The sequence below is a fragment of the Equus asinus genome, chromosome 21 (genome assembly GCF_041296235.1).
Source record: "Equus asinus isolate D_3611 breed Donkey chromosome 21, EquAss-T2T_v2, whole genome shotgun sequence".
NCBI lineage: Eukaryota > Metazoa > Chordata > Mammalia > Perissodactyla > Equidae > Equus > Equus asinus.
In genome coordinates this window covers 62467942-62484235 of record NC_091810.1, presented here as the reverse complement: position 1 = coordinate 62484235, position 16294 = coordinate 62467942, and the positions used below count along the sequence as shown (strand labels likewise).

Here is a 16294-nt window from a genome sequence, read left to right as displayed (position 1 = left end):
ATGACAGTGAAAATGTACTCATCCTTCACCTGAGGCCCCATACACATCGGGGGCGTAGAGGGCACCAGTAGATCTGGAATGGTGTCTGGAGGCTGGAATAACAGGACCATACAAACCTCATCTATTACCACAGAAACAAGGAATAGTGGCAGCACTATAGTCAGGCAAGGAGAGTTAGTTAACACTGGTATTACTATTAATTGCTAAGGATCAGAATATTGCCAAATAGGGCAACTGAATATTAGCATTGCAACATTATCCTTGACACACAACAGATCTTACACCTAAGGGGACAGACATAAGCCCACAGGAGACAAAAAAGCAAGTATTCAAATGGAAGGAAATGTCAAAAGTACAAGTATGGAACAAAAAAATGAACATTGTAGTTTAAAAAAAAAAACCACTATGGTAACTAGTAACCAATACTAATCCTATCTTCTCTAACCCTGAACCCAGTGGGGCAGTTATAATTATTCCATTTTATAGATGGGTAAACTACAGCATAGAGAGAAGTTAATTAATTGATCAAAGCCACATACTAGTAAGTGATGCACCTCAGTATCTGAATTCTTTCAAGGACTTTGCTCTTAAACAATACACATACCATCTTCACATTGTTCAAAAGATAACATACCTCACTTATGTTAACATAAACATTTTCCATAATGGTTCATAGAATATAAGGTCTGCATACAGTAGCAGATTATTTAAATATCGAAGCACATTTGAACAGCAAAAAAAAGAATGTTAATAATTTAATCAAAAAACCTGGAAATGTGTGACGTATTTCCCTATATTTATATATCTCTCTAAATTTAGCATATTTTAAATTTTAGATCTCAAAACCCCGATTTTCATAACACCATAAAGTCAATCTTTTACTTACATACAGAAACAAAAAAGCCAGGTAAAATTCATTTTAATATTTAATGAATATATTATTCATTTGGTAAAATTCATTTTAATATTTAATGAATATATTATTCATTTTCAAAGTTACTCTTCTTCAGATATATTAGAACAGTTGAAACACTTTTATTACATGAATCACTCTTTCCTTTGCCACAAAGAAATGAATGAGAAAATAATCAAAAAGATTGAGAAAAAGGATTAAGAGAATGCTGCATAGATGTTTCATCAGACCCTGAAAGGTGATTGGTATCATTAGTAAAACACACTAATATACAGTTAGTTTTAATTTTACCCATTACACATAATATATAAAATGGTGAGAAAGAGTTGAACCAACATGGAAATGCCTAATGGATGAAAATCTTTGAAAAACTTTATGGAATCAACAGTTATCTGCAACTGAAAATAGCAGGTAAGAAGCACCACTTACATGCTTGTAATAATATAAGCCTTTAAATCTTGGTTCCAGAAATAAATGGAAACTAAGGGTCCATGTTCCAGAGAAGTTCAGCTTTGCTCAGCTCTTATTTATTTCCAATGCTTTAGGGCTCTCACACTGGCCCTGTCTACAAGTGAATGGATGGCAAGGTATGGGACTCATCTGCTAAATGCCAATATTCAAGTCAGAGGGGACAAAAGGATTCACCAGATAAACAAATAAAAGGATATGAGAATGCAGGCAAATATAGCGGAAAATGGGAATGGGGAGGATAACCTGATCTCTGGGAATGCTATTCTTCATTCCTGTGTACCAAAGAGGGCCAATCTGCTACCTTTACTACACAGTATCCATATATAAATGAAAGGGCTATAAAAACGAATTCTTCTAACATTATATGATTAAAAGGTTTAATTATCTTTAACCCAAGTAGGATATTTCATTAGACTCAGGAAAACTGCTTTCTTTAATAATAAAATTTAGATGATTTAAATTGTCAAATGGAGGTTTTGAGATGAATCTAGAAAATTAATGGCTAGACAACATAACCTCTTTAAAAATAGACATAATAACAATGTTTATTTTTCAGATAATAGTTGGTTATAAATTTCCTCCAATCTCTAACTATTATACAGGTTTAAAAGGTGTAGAAACATTTTGGTTTCTTCTTTTTCTTTTTAAAGATTGGCACCTGAGCTAACAACTGTTACCAATCTTTTTTTTTTTTTTTCCTGCCTTTTCTCTCCAAAGACCCCTGGTACATAGTTGTATATTTTAGTTGTGGGTCTTTCTAGTTGTGGCATATTGGATGCTGCCTCAGTGTGGCCTGATGAGTGGTGCCATGTCCACACCCAGGATCCGAACTGGAGAAACCCTGGGCCACCGAAGTGGAGCAAGAGAACTTAACCACTCGGCCATGGGGCCAGCCCCTGGTTTCTTCTTGATGTCTCACATTTTCTAATAATTCCACAGTATTAGCATTATACAAATGCAGGTATAATACCACTAAAAAAAATCTAAGATCATTGTTACTAAAGCATAATGAACTATTTCTAGGTAAGCAATTAGAGCTTCAGAGGGAAGGAGAGGGGGAGGAGGAGGAAGAGGAGTAGTGGCAATAGTGGTGGCAGTGACAATGACCATGATAATCAAGTGCTCACTGTGTACCAAGCACTGTTCTGAGGGACTTTTTCATGTATTCTCTCATTTATAGCATCTGCAAAACAATCCTAGAAAGCACATGCTATTATTATCTTAGTTTTATAGATGAGGATACCCAGGCATAGAAAAGTTATAGAGCTGGGGTAGGCCATCCGACCCTAGAACCCAAGCTCTTAAACTACCACACACCCACTCTACTTCCTTCAATTCTTCAAGGGGGCATGCTTATTTTATATAAAGGCAGGACTTACTTCATTTTTTAAACATATATATATGAGGATGTACCATGTACGTATGTGCATGTGCATACACACATACACAGACACTCGACAGACTAAGACTACTGTATATGAACTAAAAATATCTCTGGCAAAGTATAGAAAGGGAGACTCTTTGGTACCTGGAACTGGAACATAAACAACAAGGGTTGAGGATATCCCTGTCTGTGTTCCTAGCTCAATGGGTTTTCTAGATCAGTCTAATGATATATTTGACCCAAATGCCCCACAGAAGAAGAAATTAATCTCTAGAAATTCTACACTAACATGTCTATTGAAGAAAACAATAATTCTAATAGATGATGAGAACTATGTTTTACTTAAGTGTCACAAAGTCTGAAGAGGAACTACCTAAGTATTGTAGTAATCTACATTTTATGGAATTAAAAGGAAAAATCTGACACGGCTATAGGTATGTACAAATAAAGTGCTAGTTAAAATGCTGAAGGACCATTCAAAAATTCTAAAGATTTTCAATGTTAAAAATTCTGCCTCTCCAATTATTCTAAAATACTAGAGGTTAAGAAAAAGATCATTTAATATTTTATAATTGAGGTAAATACAGTATTATAGTAAAGTTCATAGTACAATCTCTATAATCAGGGACAGACAGGTTTTACAGCAGTGACATAACATGAATTAGCTAATAAATGGGAAAAAAACTATAAAATACTATAAAAATGTTAATCTCTCTCATTTTACATTTCTATGGTATCTGCTGTAATTTCTCTTTCATTTCTAATTTTATTTATCTGAGCCTTGTCTCTTTTTTTCTTAGTATGTCTGGCTAAGGGTTTGTCAATTTTGTTTATCTTCTAAAGAACCAGCTCTTTGTTTCATTGATCTTTCCTAGTGTTTTTTTGTTCCAATTATTTCTGCTCTAAATTTTATTTTTTCCCTCCTTCTGCTGGCTTTGGGCTTTGTTTGTTCTTCTTTTTCTTGTTCTGTTAGGTGTAGCTAAAGATTGCTGATTTGGGACTTTTCTCGTTTGTTAAGGTGGGCCTGTATTGCTATGCATTTCCCTCTTAGGACTGCTTTTGCTGTATCCAGTATGAGTTGGTATGGTGTATTTTCATTTTCATTTGTCTCCAGATATTTTTCGATTTCTCCTTTAATCTCTTCAATGATCCACTGGTTGTTCAATAGCATGTTGCTTAGTCTCTACATATTTGTCGTTTTTCCAGCTTTTTTATCGTACTTGATTTCTAGTTTCATAGCATTATGGTCAGAAAAGATGTTTGATATGATTTCAATCTTCTTAAATTTATTGAGGCTTGCCCTGTTTCCCAACACATGGTCTATCCTTGAGAATGTTCCATGTACACTTGAGAAGAACGCGTATTCTGCTGTTTTTGGATGGAGTGTTCTATATATATCTATTAAGTCCCATCTGGTCTAGCTCTTCACTTAAATGCACCATTTCCTTGATTAACTTTCTGTCTGGATGATCTATCTACTGATGTAAATGGGGTGTTAAGGTACCCTACTATTATTGTGTGTATCTCCTTTTAGGTTTGTTAATAGTTGCTTTACATACTTCGGTGCTCCTGCGTTGGGTGCATAGTTATTTATAAGTGTTATGTCTTCTTGGTGGAGTGTCCCTTTTATCATTATATGAAGTCCCTCTTTGTCTCTCATTATCTGTTTTATCTTGAAGTTTACTTTGTCTAATATAAGTACAGAAACACCTGCTTTCTTTTGTTTGCCATTAGCTTGGAGTATCATCTTCCATCCCTTTACTCTGAGCCTGTGTTTATCTTTAGAGCTGAGATATGTTTCCTGAAGGCAGCATATTGTTGCCTCTTGTTCTTTAATCCAGCCTGCCACTCTGTGTCTTTTGACTGGAGAATTCAACCCATTTACATTTAGAGTGATTATTGATATCTGAGGGCTTAATCTTGCCATTTTATCACTCATTTTCCAGTTCTTCTGCATTTCCCTTGTTTCTCGTCCCACGTATTTCAGACAACCAATTCAGTCTGGTAGTTCTCTATGATGGTTTTCTCAGCATTTATCATTTGTGTCTCTGTTCTGATTATTTGTTTAGTGGTTACTATGAGGTTTGTATAAAACAACCTCGTAGATGAGATAGTCAATTTTCTGATAGCCTCTTATTTTCTTAGACTAAGTTGACTACATCCTTTTACTCTTCCCCTTCTAAGTTATTATTGTCACAACTTATCTGAACTTATGTTGCAAGTATGTGATTAAAATGGCGACACTAAATTTATTTTTTTTATTTTTTATTTTTTTAAATTTTTTTATTTTATTATTATTATTTTTTTCTTTTTTCTCCCCAAAGCCCCCCGGTACATAGTTGTATATTCTTCGTTGTGGGTCCTTCTAGTTGTGGCATGTGGGATGCTGCCTCAGCGTGGTTTGATGAGCGGTGCCATGTCCGCGCCCAGGATTCGAACTGACGAAACACTGGGCCGCCTGCAGCGGAGCGCGTGAACTTAACCACTCGGCCACGGGGCCAGCCCCCATTAAATTTATTTTTGATGTTTTCCTTCCTGTTATCTTTAATGTTGTAATTAAGTGTTTGCTAACCTGTTCTGGTAGTGAGCTGCAATTTTCTGATTTTGTGTACCTATTTATCTCCTTGCTCAAGGCTTTGTAACCCCCCCTTTTTTTTCAGGTATGAGGGCCTTCTTGAGCATTTCTTATGTGTGTGTGTGTGGGGGGGGGGGTCCTGTGGTGATGAACTCCCTTAGCTTTTGTTTATCTGGGGAAGTTTTTATTTCTCCATCATACCTGAAGGATATTTTCGCTAGAGTATTCTTGGCTGAAAGTTTTTGTCTTTCAGAATTTTGCATATTTCATTCCACTCTCTCCTAAATTGTAAGGTTTCTGCTGAGAAACCTGCTGAAAGCCTGACAGGGTTGCTTTCTAAGTTATTTTCTTCTGCCTTGTTGCCCTTAGCATTTTTTCTTTGTTACTGACTTTTGCCAGCTTTACTATGATATGCCTTTGAGAAGGTCCTTTTACAGTGATATAGTTAGGAGTTCTATTAGCTTCTTTCACTTATATCTCCAGTTCCTTCCCCAGGTTTAGGAAGTTCTCAGCTATCATTTCTTTGAACAAGCTTTCTGCTCCATTCTCCCTCTCTCCTCCCTCTTGAATACCTATAATCCTTATGTTGCATTTCCTAATTGAGTCAGGTATTTCTTGGAGAATTTCTCCATTTCCTTTTAGTCTTAGTTCTCTCTCCTCCACCTGAAGTGTGTCTATGTTTCTATCCTCCAGACTGCTAATTCTCTCCTCCATAATATAAGCTCTGTTATTTAGGGAGTCCACATTTTGCTTTACTCATCCATTGTGTTTTTAATCCCTAACATGTATGATTGGTTTTTCTTTATAGTTGTCAATCTCTTTTGTGAAGAATTCCCTCTGTTCATTAATCTTGTTCTGATTTCCTTGAACTGTCTATGTGTATCTTCTTGCAACTCATTGAGTTTTTTTAAGATAGCTATTTTGGATTCACTGCCACTTAGATTATAAATTTCTGTGCTTTCAGGATTGATTTCTGGGTGCTTGTCATTTTCCTTCTGGTCTGGAGTATTAATATATTTCTTCATATTGTCTGATGGTATGGATTTGTGCCTCCTCATAGTGATAGTATCTGGTTGCAGCTTCCACCTGCCGCCACTGAGTGGGGATCAAGAGCTACGTATTCTGAGCCCACTGTGGCTCAATCATTCTCAGCTGCTGCTTTTCTATCATATGTGCGGACACTCTGGCTGACTGTCTGAGCTGGAGTGCTGGGTGGGGGGAGGGGTGCTCTCTTTCACCTGCACGATCAGGGAGGCTTTCTTGCTCTGCCCTTGCTATCTGCTCTCCTGGTGTGATGGCTTGATGAAGACACCCCTGCAGCAGCTTAGCCACTTCTGTGTGGGGCTTCCCCATAGGCTATGAGGGAACTTGGAGAGTGAAGGTGTTCCCATGGAGTACTGCGGCATCCCCCTCCTCTCAGAGCCTTGTGTGGTCTGGTGCCCTGGGTTGCTCCTGTTGGGGGAGGGAGAAGAGATCCTCTTACCTCCTACCACTTCCTCCAGGGGGTCCAGCACTTCCACCTTCAGATGTATGGCTGCGTGGGTCTCTCAGATGTCTTTTGTGTTATGTGAATGTCCTCTGTTGCTTTATGAGTGTCCTTTTCATTGTATCTTAAGAGGGAGAGTCTAAGGGAAGAGCTCACTCTGCCATCATGCTGATGTCACTCTATGTCTCTCACTTTAATAAGTTGTTCATACATTATTTTGTAGTACTCTTTCTAGTAAACTAAGTTAAATATCTAAGTTGAAATGTCAATATTTCTTCTGAAAGGACAAAAGTATTTATTTTACCCAACTAAATAGTCCATATTTCACTTGAGAGTAAATATTTAAACATTTTTAAATTTTAGAGCCTTACTTGTTTAAAAAAACGTGAGTTTAATATTTTGTAGTTTAAATCTGTGTGATATTTACTTGATTAGGAAGACAATTTGTTTATACAACGTTTAACTTGCTCATTTAAGACAAGTAAATGTCAAAGGAATTTCCCCAAAATATAATTTTCTTCTGACTCTTTCCTCAAAAAGACCAAAAAGAAATAGGAGCAAAGCCACAGTCAGTAAAGAAGCTAAATCCAAGGTACTTGAAATTATCAGATGGTAATAACACAAGGGGAAAGCAATGCATCTCACACCTGCCCAAATACTTACCAAGGGGCTGAAAAGAGCGAACAGGACTTGTATCTCTGCTGCTCTCCCGACTGGCTTCCCGGCTGCACCCTTGACTCACACTTGGTCGAGGAATACGACTGCTTCGGGCTGGTAGGAAGCAACAGCAGCATAATAAGGGAGAAAACAGAAGGCAGAACTTGCATTTTTGACATTTTGGTTTATTTTTTTTCTTAAAAATTGATCGATAACAAGTTTTTATATAAAGTTGAGAAGAAATTACTCTTGATGAAGCATTACCAGGTAGACAGTTAAATTTCTTAGTTACAGATCTCTATTTTGAGATTAGAAGGGTCAAATAGTATTTTACTAAAATAAAGAGGCTGCAAATAAAAAGGAAACTAAAATATAAATGAATTATACTTTCAAGGTAAGATATCTAGTTTAATTTATAACCTACATTTTAATTGCCTTGAATTTTGCTTTTTTCTTTTAAGTGCCTAACTGAAGTCTTCAATGCTATCAAAGCCTGAAACACATAAGAAATAAAAGGTCTCAAGTCTCACATAGAAAATCTTACCCACTGAGAGCCTAGATGGACTAGCCTCTCTGCTACAGCCCTGGCTCCGTGGTATCTTGCTTCTCTTCTGTGCTGAGGCTGAATTGACCAGGACTCTTTGAACACCAGAGCTCACAGTAGAGAGGGCTGTTGTGGTCAGAACTCTTCCTGGAGACCCAGACCGGCTGCCAGCTGAACACCAAACACATATACAAATGTTAAGATATGAACTCCAAGAGAACTTGCTGAAAGGATAAAAATTCAAGAAATATATCTGAGAAAACTGTGATAGTATGGTAAGTTCTAAGTTCAAAGGAAATGGATTGAGGAAGATTTATTTATGATCATAACCTAGAAAAAACATGGTATACTATACACTAGGACTGAATGGTAAATCGCATAAAATATATTTTGAGTTTTTGCAGGTATAAGATGCTATGTTTAACAAGGACAACACTATTATGATTTTCATAACACAAATAGTATAAAATATTTCCAAAGAAATAACTTATCTGACAATACATTTCATATGACTAAAGCTACATATTAAAAAGGAAAAAAAATTAATGGTTCTATTACTGCTATTATTTTTTTTAAAGAATATAATAATGAAAATGTGCTTCATGTTAAAACAGTTTGCCTGCTGGATTGCCTATGAATGGATATAACAAAGTTATCTACCTTGCTACTGTGTACATTTAAAAATTTTTACAAAATTAAATTTTAAATGTTTACAAAATTGGGCCAGCTGAAAAAGAAGCTTGCGTTTTGCTATTTGCCTTCAAACAGGATCAAAAAGGGATCTTGGGTAGCCACGTCTGGGATGTGGCTGTAGAAGGGCTGAGGGTAGAACAGGACTAACAGGCAATGTCAAAGAAGTCACACCCTTTTCAAACTGGTGGTTTTCAGTCTTGCAAGGCAGAGGACATATGGTCAGGGAGACAGAGAGGGAGTTGGACAAAATCTCAGAGATTGGGGCAAGGGTTATAAAAAAGCTAAGAAATCTGGATTTTTTGCTTTTTTTTTTTCCTGCTTTATCTCCCCAAATCCCCCCGGTACATAGGTGTATATCTTAGTTGCAGGTCATTCTAGTTGTGGCATGTGGGACAACACCTCAACGTGGCCTGACGAGCAGTGCCATGTCTGTGCCTAGGATCCAAACTGGCGAAACCCTGGGCTGCCGCAGCACAGCGCGCGAACTTAACCACTTGGCCATGGGGTCAGCCCCTAACAAACCTGGTTTTAAACTAGAATTCCACAGGTTAACTTTTAAGGCGATGAGTTCCTTGTCAACCAAAACATTTTATGCATGCATTGAATGGGAAAATGAACTGGATAACTCCAAGATATAATGTAACTCTAGATTTTGACTGGTAGCATATAGAAAAATCAAACTTGCACTTAAATCTTCATGAAAGCAACTTTCCGCCTTTGGTGGCCACCAGTTCTCTCCTGTTTTTTTTGCTAAGGAAGATTCCTGGGAGCTAACATCCATTGCCAATCTTCCTTTTCGTTTTCCTTTTTCATGTGAGCCAGTGCCACAGCACGGCTGCTAAGAGACAAGTGGTATGGTTCCATGTCCGCAAACTGAACCTGGGCCGCTGAAGTGGAGCATGTCGAATTTAACCACTAGGCCACCGAGGCTGGTCCAGGGCACTACTTCTCTTAACCAATAAGGCAGTCACTCCTCACCTTGTATAATCTTACCCAATCATGCTTTATTTTCACAGAACAAAGATGAAAGATTCAAATGTCAATAGGAACAGGAGGGGGTGTCAATGAGGAAGGAGGGCTGAGTGTGAGGCAGGGAGCAGTGACTTTTTAGTTCCAGCCAGCTCTGTCTTGAGGTAATACCGGCCAGGTTTTGGGATTTTTAAAAAAGTGAAAGCTTTGAAATTTCCTGATTTTTATCATGTTGTGTACACCAAGTAATACATGAATAGTCGCAGGCCGGATGTGGTCGATGGGCTGCTGATCTGTGACCCTTGCCATAGTTCTCTTGACATGGTCTTACTGAATACAATTTAAAAACTCACGATTAATTCCTAAACTTACCAGCACATAAAATGAAACTTATCTTCCATTGGCTACACCAATACTGTAAAACATAGTGTTTCTAATGAAATTAAAAATTCACTATTTATGTAGAAGGAATTCTAAATTATTATAGGGAAATTAATCAAGTCGACTTTAAAATGATGGCTCATTTGAACTGTTTCATGATGTTTCAGGTGAAGAATCTTCAAATCAGGTTTGTTTCAGTTATAACCTTAAGGATACTCACAAGGCACCTATTTTCTCCATGCAATGTCTAAACTAAACATACACACCAAAACACCCAAACACCCAACATGCCACAAACTCACAATGCAAGATAAGCAAATGGACTATTTTATGGGAACACTTGCAACAATATAAAAAGTATAAATAATGAACTGAACACATATGATATTCTCTTAAACTAATATAAATTTAGGAGGTGGAGGTGTTGATAGGAGACTGGAGAATTCCTTGAAATGTGGGTCTATTCAGCAGAGAGAAAACATGCAGTACAGAAGCAGAGTAACCACTTCACTTATTCTAGATTTATTGAATTTATCAAAATTATGCAAGCTCACTCTCTATATACTTAAATTCACCCATGCCCTCTCCTAGAAAATAAAATTGGCAGTAGTCATTTTGCTTTAATCATTACCCTCTCTTCTCTAATGCCTTCGATCCCTACCAACAATGTGATAATTCCAGTGCCTACGACTCATTTTGGAATTATTTATACTTAGAAGAAAATATCAAGGCTCTTTCCCCAGCAACGAACTACGAAGACTAATTATTTCTTCTAAGAAAACCATAGAGTTGATGAAAAAGAGCATAATATACCTAGAGAACAGCATGCCACTAGAAAATATTCTAATTTGCAAAACTTGAAATAGGATACCTAATTTCTGTTGCACTGTCTAATTTTCAAACTACTGTTCTATAGTTTTTAAAACTAGATATTTTCAAGGCATTACTAAAGCTCCTTTGCTTTTGAATGTTTATACCAGTGGGATCAACTTGGATAATTTAAAAAAACTCAGGGTTTTGGTAATAAAATAAAGACAGGCCAAAGAAAAATCATAACTGGCAATTTTTGCCCCCCTATGGCTACAAAATGATGGACTTTCATATGTTAAGAATTTCTGCTGAATAGAACCCATTCTTGATAATGAAAATAGGTGATCAAACAATAGATGCACACATACAGTGTATAGATTCTTACCACCAATGGTATTAGCAGATTGTGATCCTGAACAAGTGTAAAGGCAGAATTAGGGTAAGGGTTATAATCCACGAAGAGGGAAGGAGCAGATTTAAAATGGATGGCAGATGGAAATAAGAAAGCTTTAGTCAGTTCTTAGAAAATAAAAATTCCTAAGGCAAAAAAAGCAAACTTTAAAAAAAATCCCAAAACCATAGATGTCTGTAACAAAAGCAGTACATTTAGTAGTTTTTACAGCTGATAAACTGAAATCAGACACTCATGTATAAAGCAGATGAAATGAAGTTGCAAAAGTAAACGTAAACTCTTCAGCTTTTCTTCTACTGATAGCCTGAAATCTAAATAATTAAATGTTTAAGTTTTTATTATTTAAACATTTAATTTAAAACTACAGGTAAGGGAGGACTACATCTTATAGCTGAAGAAAAGTTACATGAAAAAGCTACAAATTTTATCTTTCATAGGATGCACAGGAAAAAAACAAACAGCAGGTGGGTGGGGTGAGGAGACAAAGTTTCTGACAGGCTGTACAATCATTTGTACACAACCAGTCACTACCAACAACAAAAGAAGACACAATCCTTACATAAAATATAAATCTGAAAGTCTCTCCATTGGGTCTGCTTTCATTTATTTTGGTTAGCCATTAGAACACACCTGCTTTGATCCCAGAGATTTTTTTTTTGCTAAATAGTGGTAGAAAAATATGGAAAAATCATGCAATCCCTAAAGAAGTACTTTACAACAAAGTGAAGATTGAGATCACAGCAATATTTCTGTGCAAATATGTTGTAAAGAAACTTGCATCAAATTATATGGGTCCACAATATCTTTTTTCAAAAGAATTTAGAATGGAATAAAGTCATTTAAATAAATAATCAAGCAAATAAATAAAAACCTCTCCAATATGATTTAAACCTAAGCGATTTTACAGTGGTTAAAGTCTTCTGATCTTAAAATCCTACTAAGTCTAAAAAGCCTATCATTATGTTTTCACTCCAGGAGAGGATTTGAAGTACTGTGGATTGGGTTTCAAAGTGAAAAACCAAACGTAAAAAAATTATTCTGCATTCCACTGAAGTGATCAGTAGTTAAAATATACCTAAAAGGGAGGTCCTTAAGTAATATAGTCATACAGAAAGCACTCTGAATCTTTGCCCTCAGCTCAGTCTTAGTATTACTTTAGGAGAGAACTAAGTAGAATATCTTGCATAAAATTAAGTTTTATCCTTAAGATAATAGTATGGACAGTTTCTGGTTGCTATCTTGATTTTCTTTATCCTTTAAATTTCCTAACTTTACCATTATTTATTTCTTTGTTTCCTGAAGGTCAGAAGAATAACAAAATACAGAAGTACAAACAGGAGTATAAAATTCAGTTGATATTAGACTAAGACTACCAGAAGGATAATTTTATCAGCTACAATATGTAGTGCTTACACTGGGCCCAGGCACTGTCTTAAGTGTATTAAATGTACTACGTCATTTAATCCTCACAACAATCCTATGAGATTATCCTCTCCATTTTACAGATGAATATACCGAAATATAGCAGCTTTAAATAATAACCCAGAAGAGCCATGATTCAAATCTAGGCAGTATGGCTCCAGAGTCTGTGACCTAAATCAATACTTCTCAGACTTCATTATAACATAAATCACTTGGTGATCTTGTGAAAGACTGAATTCAGTAGATCTGCGGTGGCATGAGATTGTTCACTTCTAACTGGCTCCCAGGTGATGCTGATGCTAGTCTGGGCACATATGTTTGGAGCAGCAAGGCTCTAAACAACTATCCCGCACTGCTAAAGATTAAGTTACTTTAAAAAATTACTCTAAAAGTACACAAGATCAGGGAAGATTGTGATATCTATTCTTAATTTGGTTGAGAGAAGAGCCCTTACTGAGAAGGCATTTGCCATTTTTCCTATTTGTAAATAATCCTCAATTTGCAAACCAATTTATTAAGCATTTCTGCTTATTTTTAGGACTATTGTTGGGTGCTCTCATCATTACTCTGCCTGGATCCTTTGACTTTGGAAAGAGGAAAAGAGGAGAATCTGCTAGGCAGGACTTGTATAATCATCACTCTGCCTCCCTCCAAGCCCAGCTCTTTTCCCTAATTCCAAAATTCAGGAATTAAGTTAAAAAACAGACAAATAGGGCATCTATATCCTGAGGAATCATCTAAACAACAATGGAAAATAGTTAAATCTATGTCTTTCCAAAACAGCCAAGTATGTAGAATAACCCAAGAATTATTTCCCTAGAAAAAATTTCTGTTTTAGAGATAAATGCTAATGAAAATCTCTGGATAAAGAGGGAATGGGAACAAACTCTTTTAAATTAATAATGCCATAAATGTATGTGTTGCTATTCTGTAATATGTAGAAATGGATTACTCATTTTACCTAGACCTCAAAATTGTGTTTTAATAATTGTGCTTATGAGGAACTCAGCTTCCAAAGAAATGGGAAAAATATAAATCTCAAATTTAACAAGAAACATAGCAGAATCAGTCATTTCAATTTGTTTCCTCACTATGAATCAGTATACTCCTGCCAAAAATGCTAACCATATTGTAATAGATTTGGGGGAGAGTACAAAGATACCATATATCTGTCTTTGAATAGCATTAGCTAGATGCAACCAGATTTGATGCTAATATATGGCAATTATTTTGTCTCTAAAAAGCTCAACTTTCCACATTTGCAAGTTTCTGAGTAGACTGTGAAAACCATAATGCTAACAGATTTGCGCTATTTAAAATATCTTCATGCAAAAGTTTGTAAAGCAGATGAACTTTTTCTTTCTAGGTGGCAGATATCAATGATGCAGCCCTAATAACACACCAAAGACAAGACAACACCCACTCAAAAAAATTCCAAAACATGCACAACAACTGACCCAAAACATTGAAAAAAAAAATACCTTCATTTTTGTCAGGTGATGATGAACCTAAAGTACAGAACAAGAACTCAGTATGTGGCTTTTCTTTTTTGAAATTAGCTTTGTCTTTATCCACTGGTCAATCTCCTAATACAGTAATATACAAGCAACACGCTTACTCTAACATATTACAAATATAGGACAACTGATAGGTAATACATACGCTGTGACTGAGACACCATTTTTGTTCGACTTCTTCCTCTAGAATCTGTCTTGGCATTTCCCATGCCAGCGAATGGTGCTGAAAGTTTTGCTCTCACTCGGCCTAAGGAATAAATTATTCACATAATTAAAGACTTTTTTCTATGATAATATTTAGTAATGAGGGGAAAAAAATCTCACCATAATTTTCTAATTTGGTGTGTTTTTCAAGTATTGTTGAATTCTGTCATAATGTAACCATCACTTACAGGTTATATTTCTCTTAAAATTTTAAAAATATATACTGCTTTTTACATGTTGCACCATAAGCTAACTTTCTTTCAAGGGTAAAAATAAAGTCAAATTAAAAGATTTCCATTCTTAGTTTAATATTATTAGTCCAGTAGAGTTATAATTAAGATAATTACCATAGTCATGTCACTTGTTTCTTAATTGGTAGTGCCAATTCTAAAATTTCAGTTTCCATGAAATTTATTCTCAAATCTGGCCTATAGTTTTAAATTTAAGCTTAATCTTAGAAATAACAACCCAAATAATCCTTCTGACTGAAAATGTACTTCTAAAGGGATTTGCAAGAAGAGAATACTAGGTAAAATATTCAATCTTTTTATCCTATGCTAAACATTAGATTACTACAGATGTATTTGGACACCTTTACTATTCTTTCCCCCCAATCAACCTGTTACATTTATAAAATGATTTGAGGAAATACCTCGCTTTTCTCTTTTATCGCTGCCTCATCCCCCTCCACAAAACCAAGCCACAAACATCTAATTACCAGAGCTCTAGAACCAGAAGAGATAATGCTATCAAAGTGCTCAAGTAAACTGTTGTTAGTAAAAACAAAAATATATTACTAGCAGCACACTTACTAGGTGTTCTCAAGCAACAGTCTCAACCATTATCAAACAGAACCAATACTAACATAATCATAAAGAAGGGCTCAGAATCCTTTTTAGTTAAAAGGCACAATTCGTAGGGCAATCACAAACACTGGCGAGTGTGGTACACCTATATTAATTAGGAAAAAATACACTGAAGACTAAGGATAAATTACAAAATTAAAAAATGAGTGAGGGAAGATGATAGAGTGAATTAAGAACTAGGAATAAAACAGAAGCAAAACCAGAAGTATAGCTGGTAGAGGCCTAGCATTCTATCAACTTCTTTAAGGCCCCTAATAAGCCCATAGTTCAGGCCTTTCAACCTTTTACAGAGTCTGTTTAGAGTAGGACACAATGTCCTCCTGATTAAGAAGTAAAACAGAAAGATAAATTACTTTTGAAGTGGAGAATCTATCCAATATAAGCAAGAAATCAGGATAAGTTAAGTATTTTAATATTACTATTCTAAATTACAACTGTATTCTAAATTACAATTCTGGCCGCAGTGCCAGAAGCCATTTTCATAGAGTATTCCAATTTAAAACTTAGAATGCAAAAATATTTCGAATTTATCAGAGTAAATGTAAGACCAAAAACAAAGTTAAATCTACTTGGTTTTGTATCACAAGAAAATGTCATCCATGTAAAACTTAGAAGAAAAAAAACATGCTTCAAATCAGAGGTTTAATAAGATAGCCTTCAGGCAGAATAAATATAAAAATTGAATTTTTTTCCTTTCTACAAATCCAAAAGCAATAAATAATTACTTTTTTAAGGTAAACTGGTTTAGTAAAATAAAGTAGCACGGTTGGCAAGTTTTTTGTAACCTCAAATTCAAATCATATATGCAATTCCCCAGTAACTGATTCACAATCAAAGATACATTTAAAAGTTGACTAAATGCATTTAAACGTGGACAATATTTAAACTCCAATGATAAAGCAATGGCACATGCTCCCCTAAAGTATAAATGAACTGGCATAAACTAAAAAACAAAAACAGAAAAACAACGGAAAGGAATTAATGTCACTA

At 35.6% G+C, this 16294-nt stretch overlaps 1 protein-coding gene across 50 annotated transcripts in view; it reads right to left on the bottom strand.

Annotated features, from left to right (window-relative positions):
- CLASP2 (cytoplasmic linker associated protein 2) overlaps window positions 1–16294 on the bottom strand; it is a 164783-nt gene that overhangs the window by 45158 nt on the left and 103331 nt on the right. For 17 of the 50 annotated variants that reach the window (XM_070492373.1, XM_044755414.2, XM_044755416.2 and 14 more), the window contains 4 exons: window positions 14380–14481; window positions 8031–8201; window positions 7493–7600; window positions 30–92 (listed from right to left, as the gene is read on the bottom strand). In XM_070492373.1, coding sequence (XP_070348474.1) covers window positions 30–92; window positions 7493–7600; window positions 8031–8201; window positions 14380–14481 — 444 coding nt within the window. Of the gene's footprint in view, window positions 1–29; window positions 93–7492; window positions 7601–8030; window positions 8202–11268; window positions 11296–14198; window positions 14226–14379; window positions 14482–16294 lie in introns of all 50 variants that reach the window. The other 33 variants (XM_070492384.1, XM_044755422.2, XM_070492391.1 and 30 more) reach the window with 5 other exon arrangements.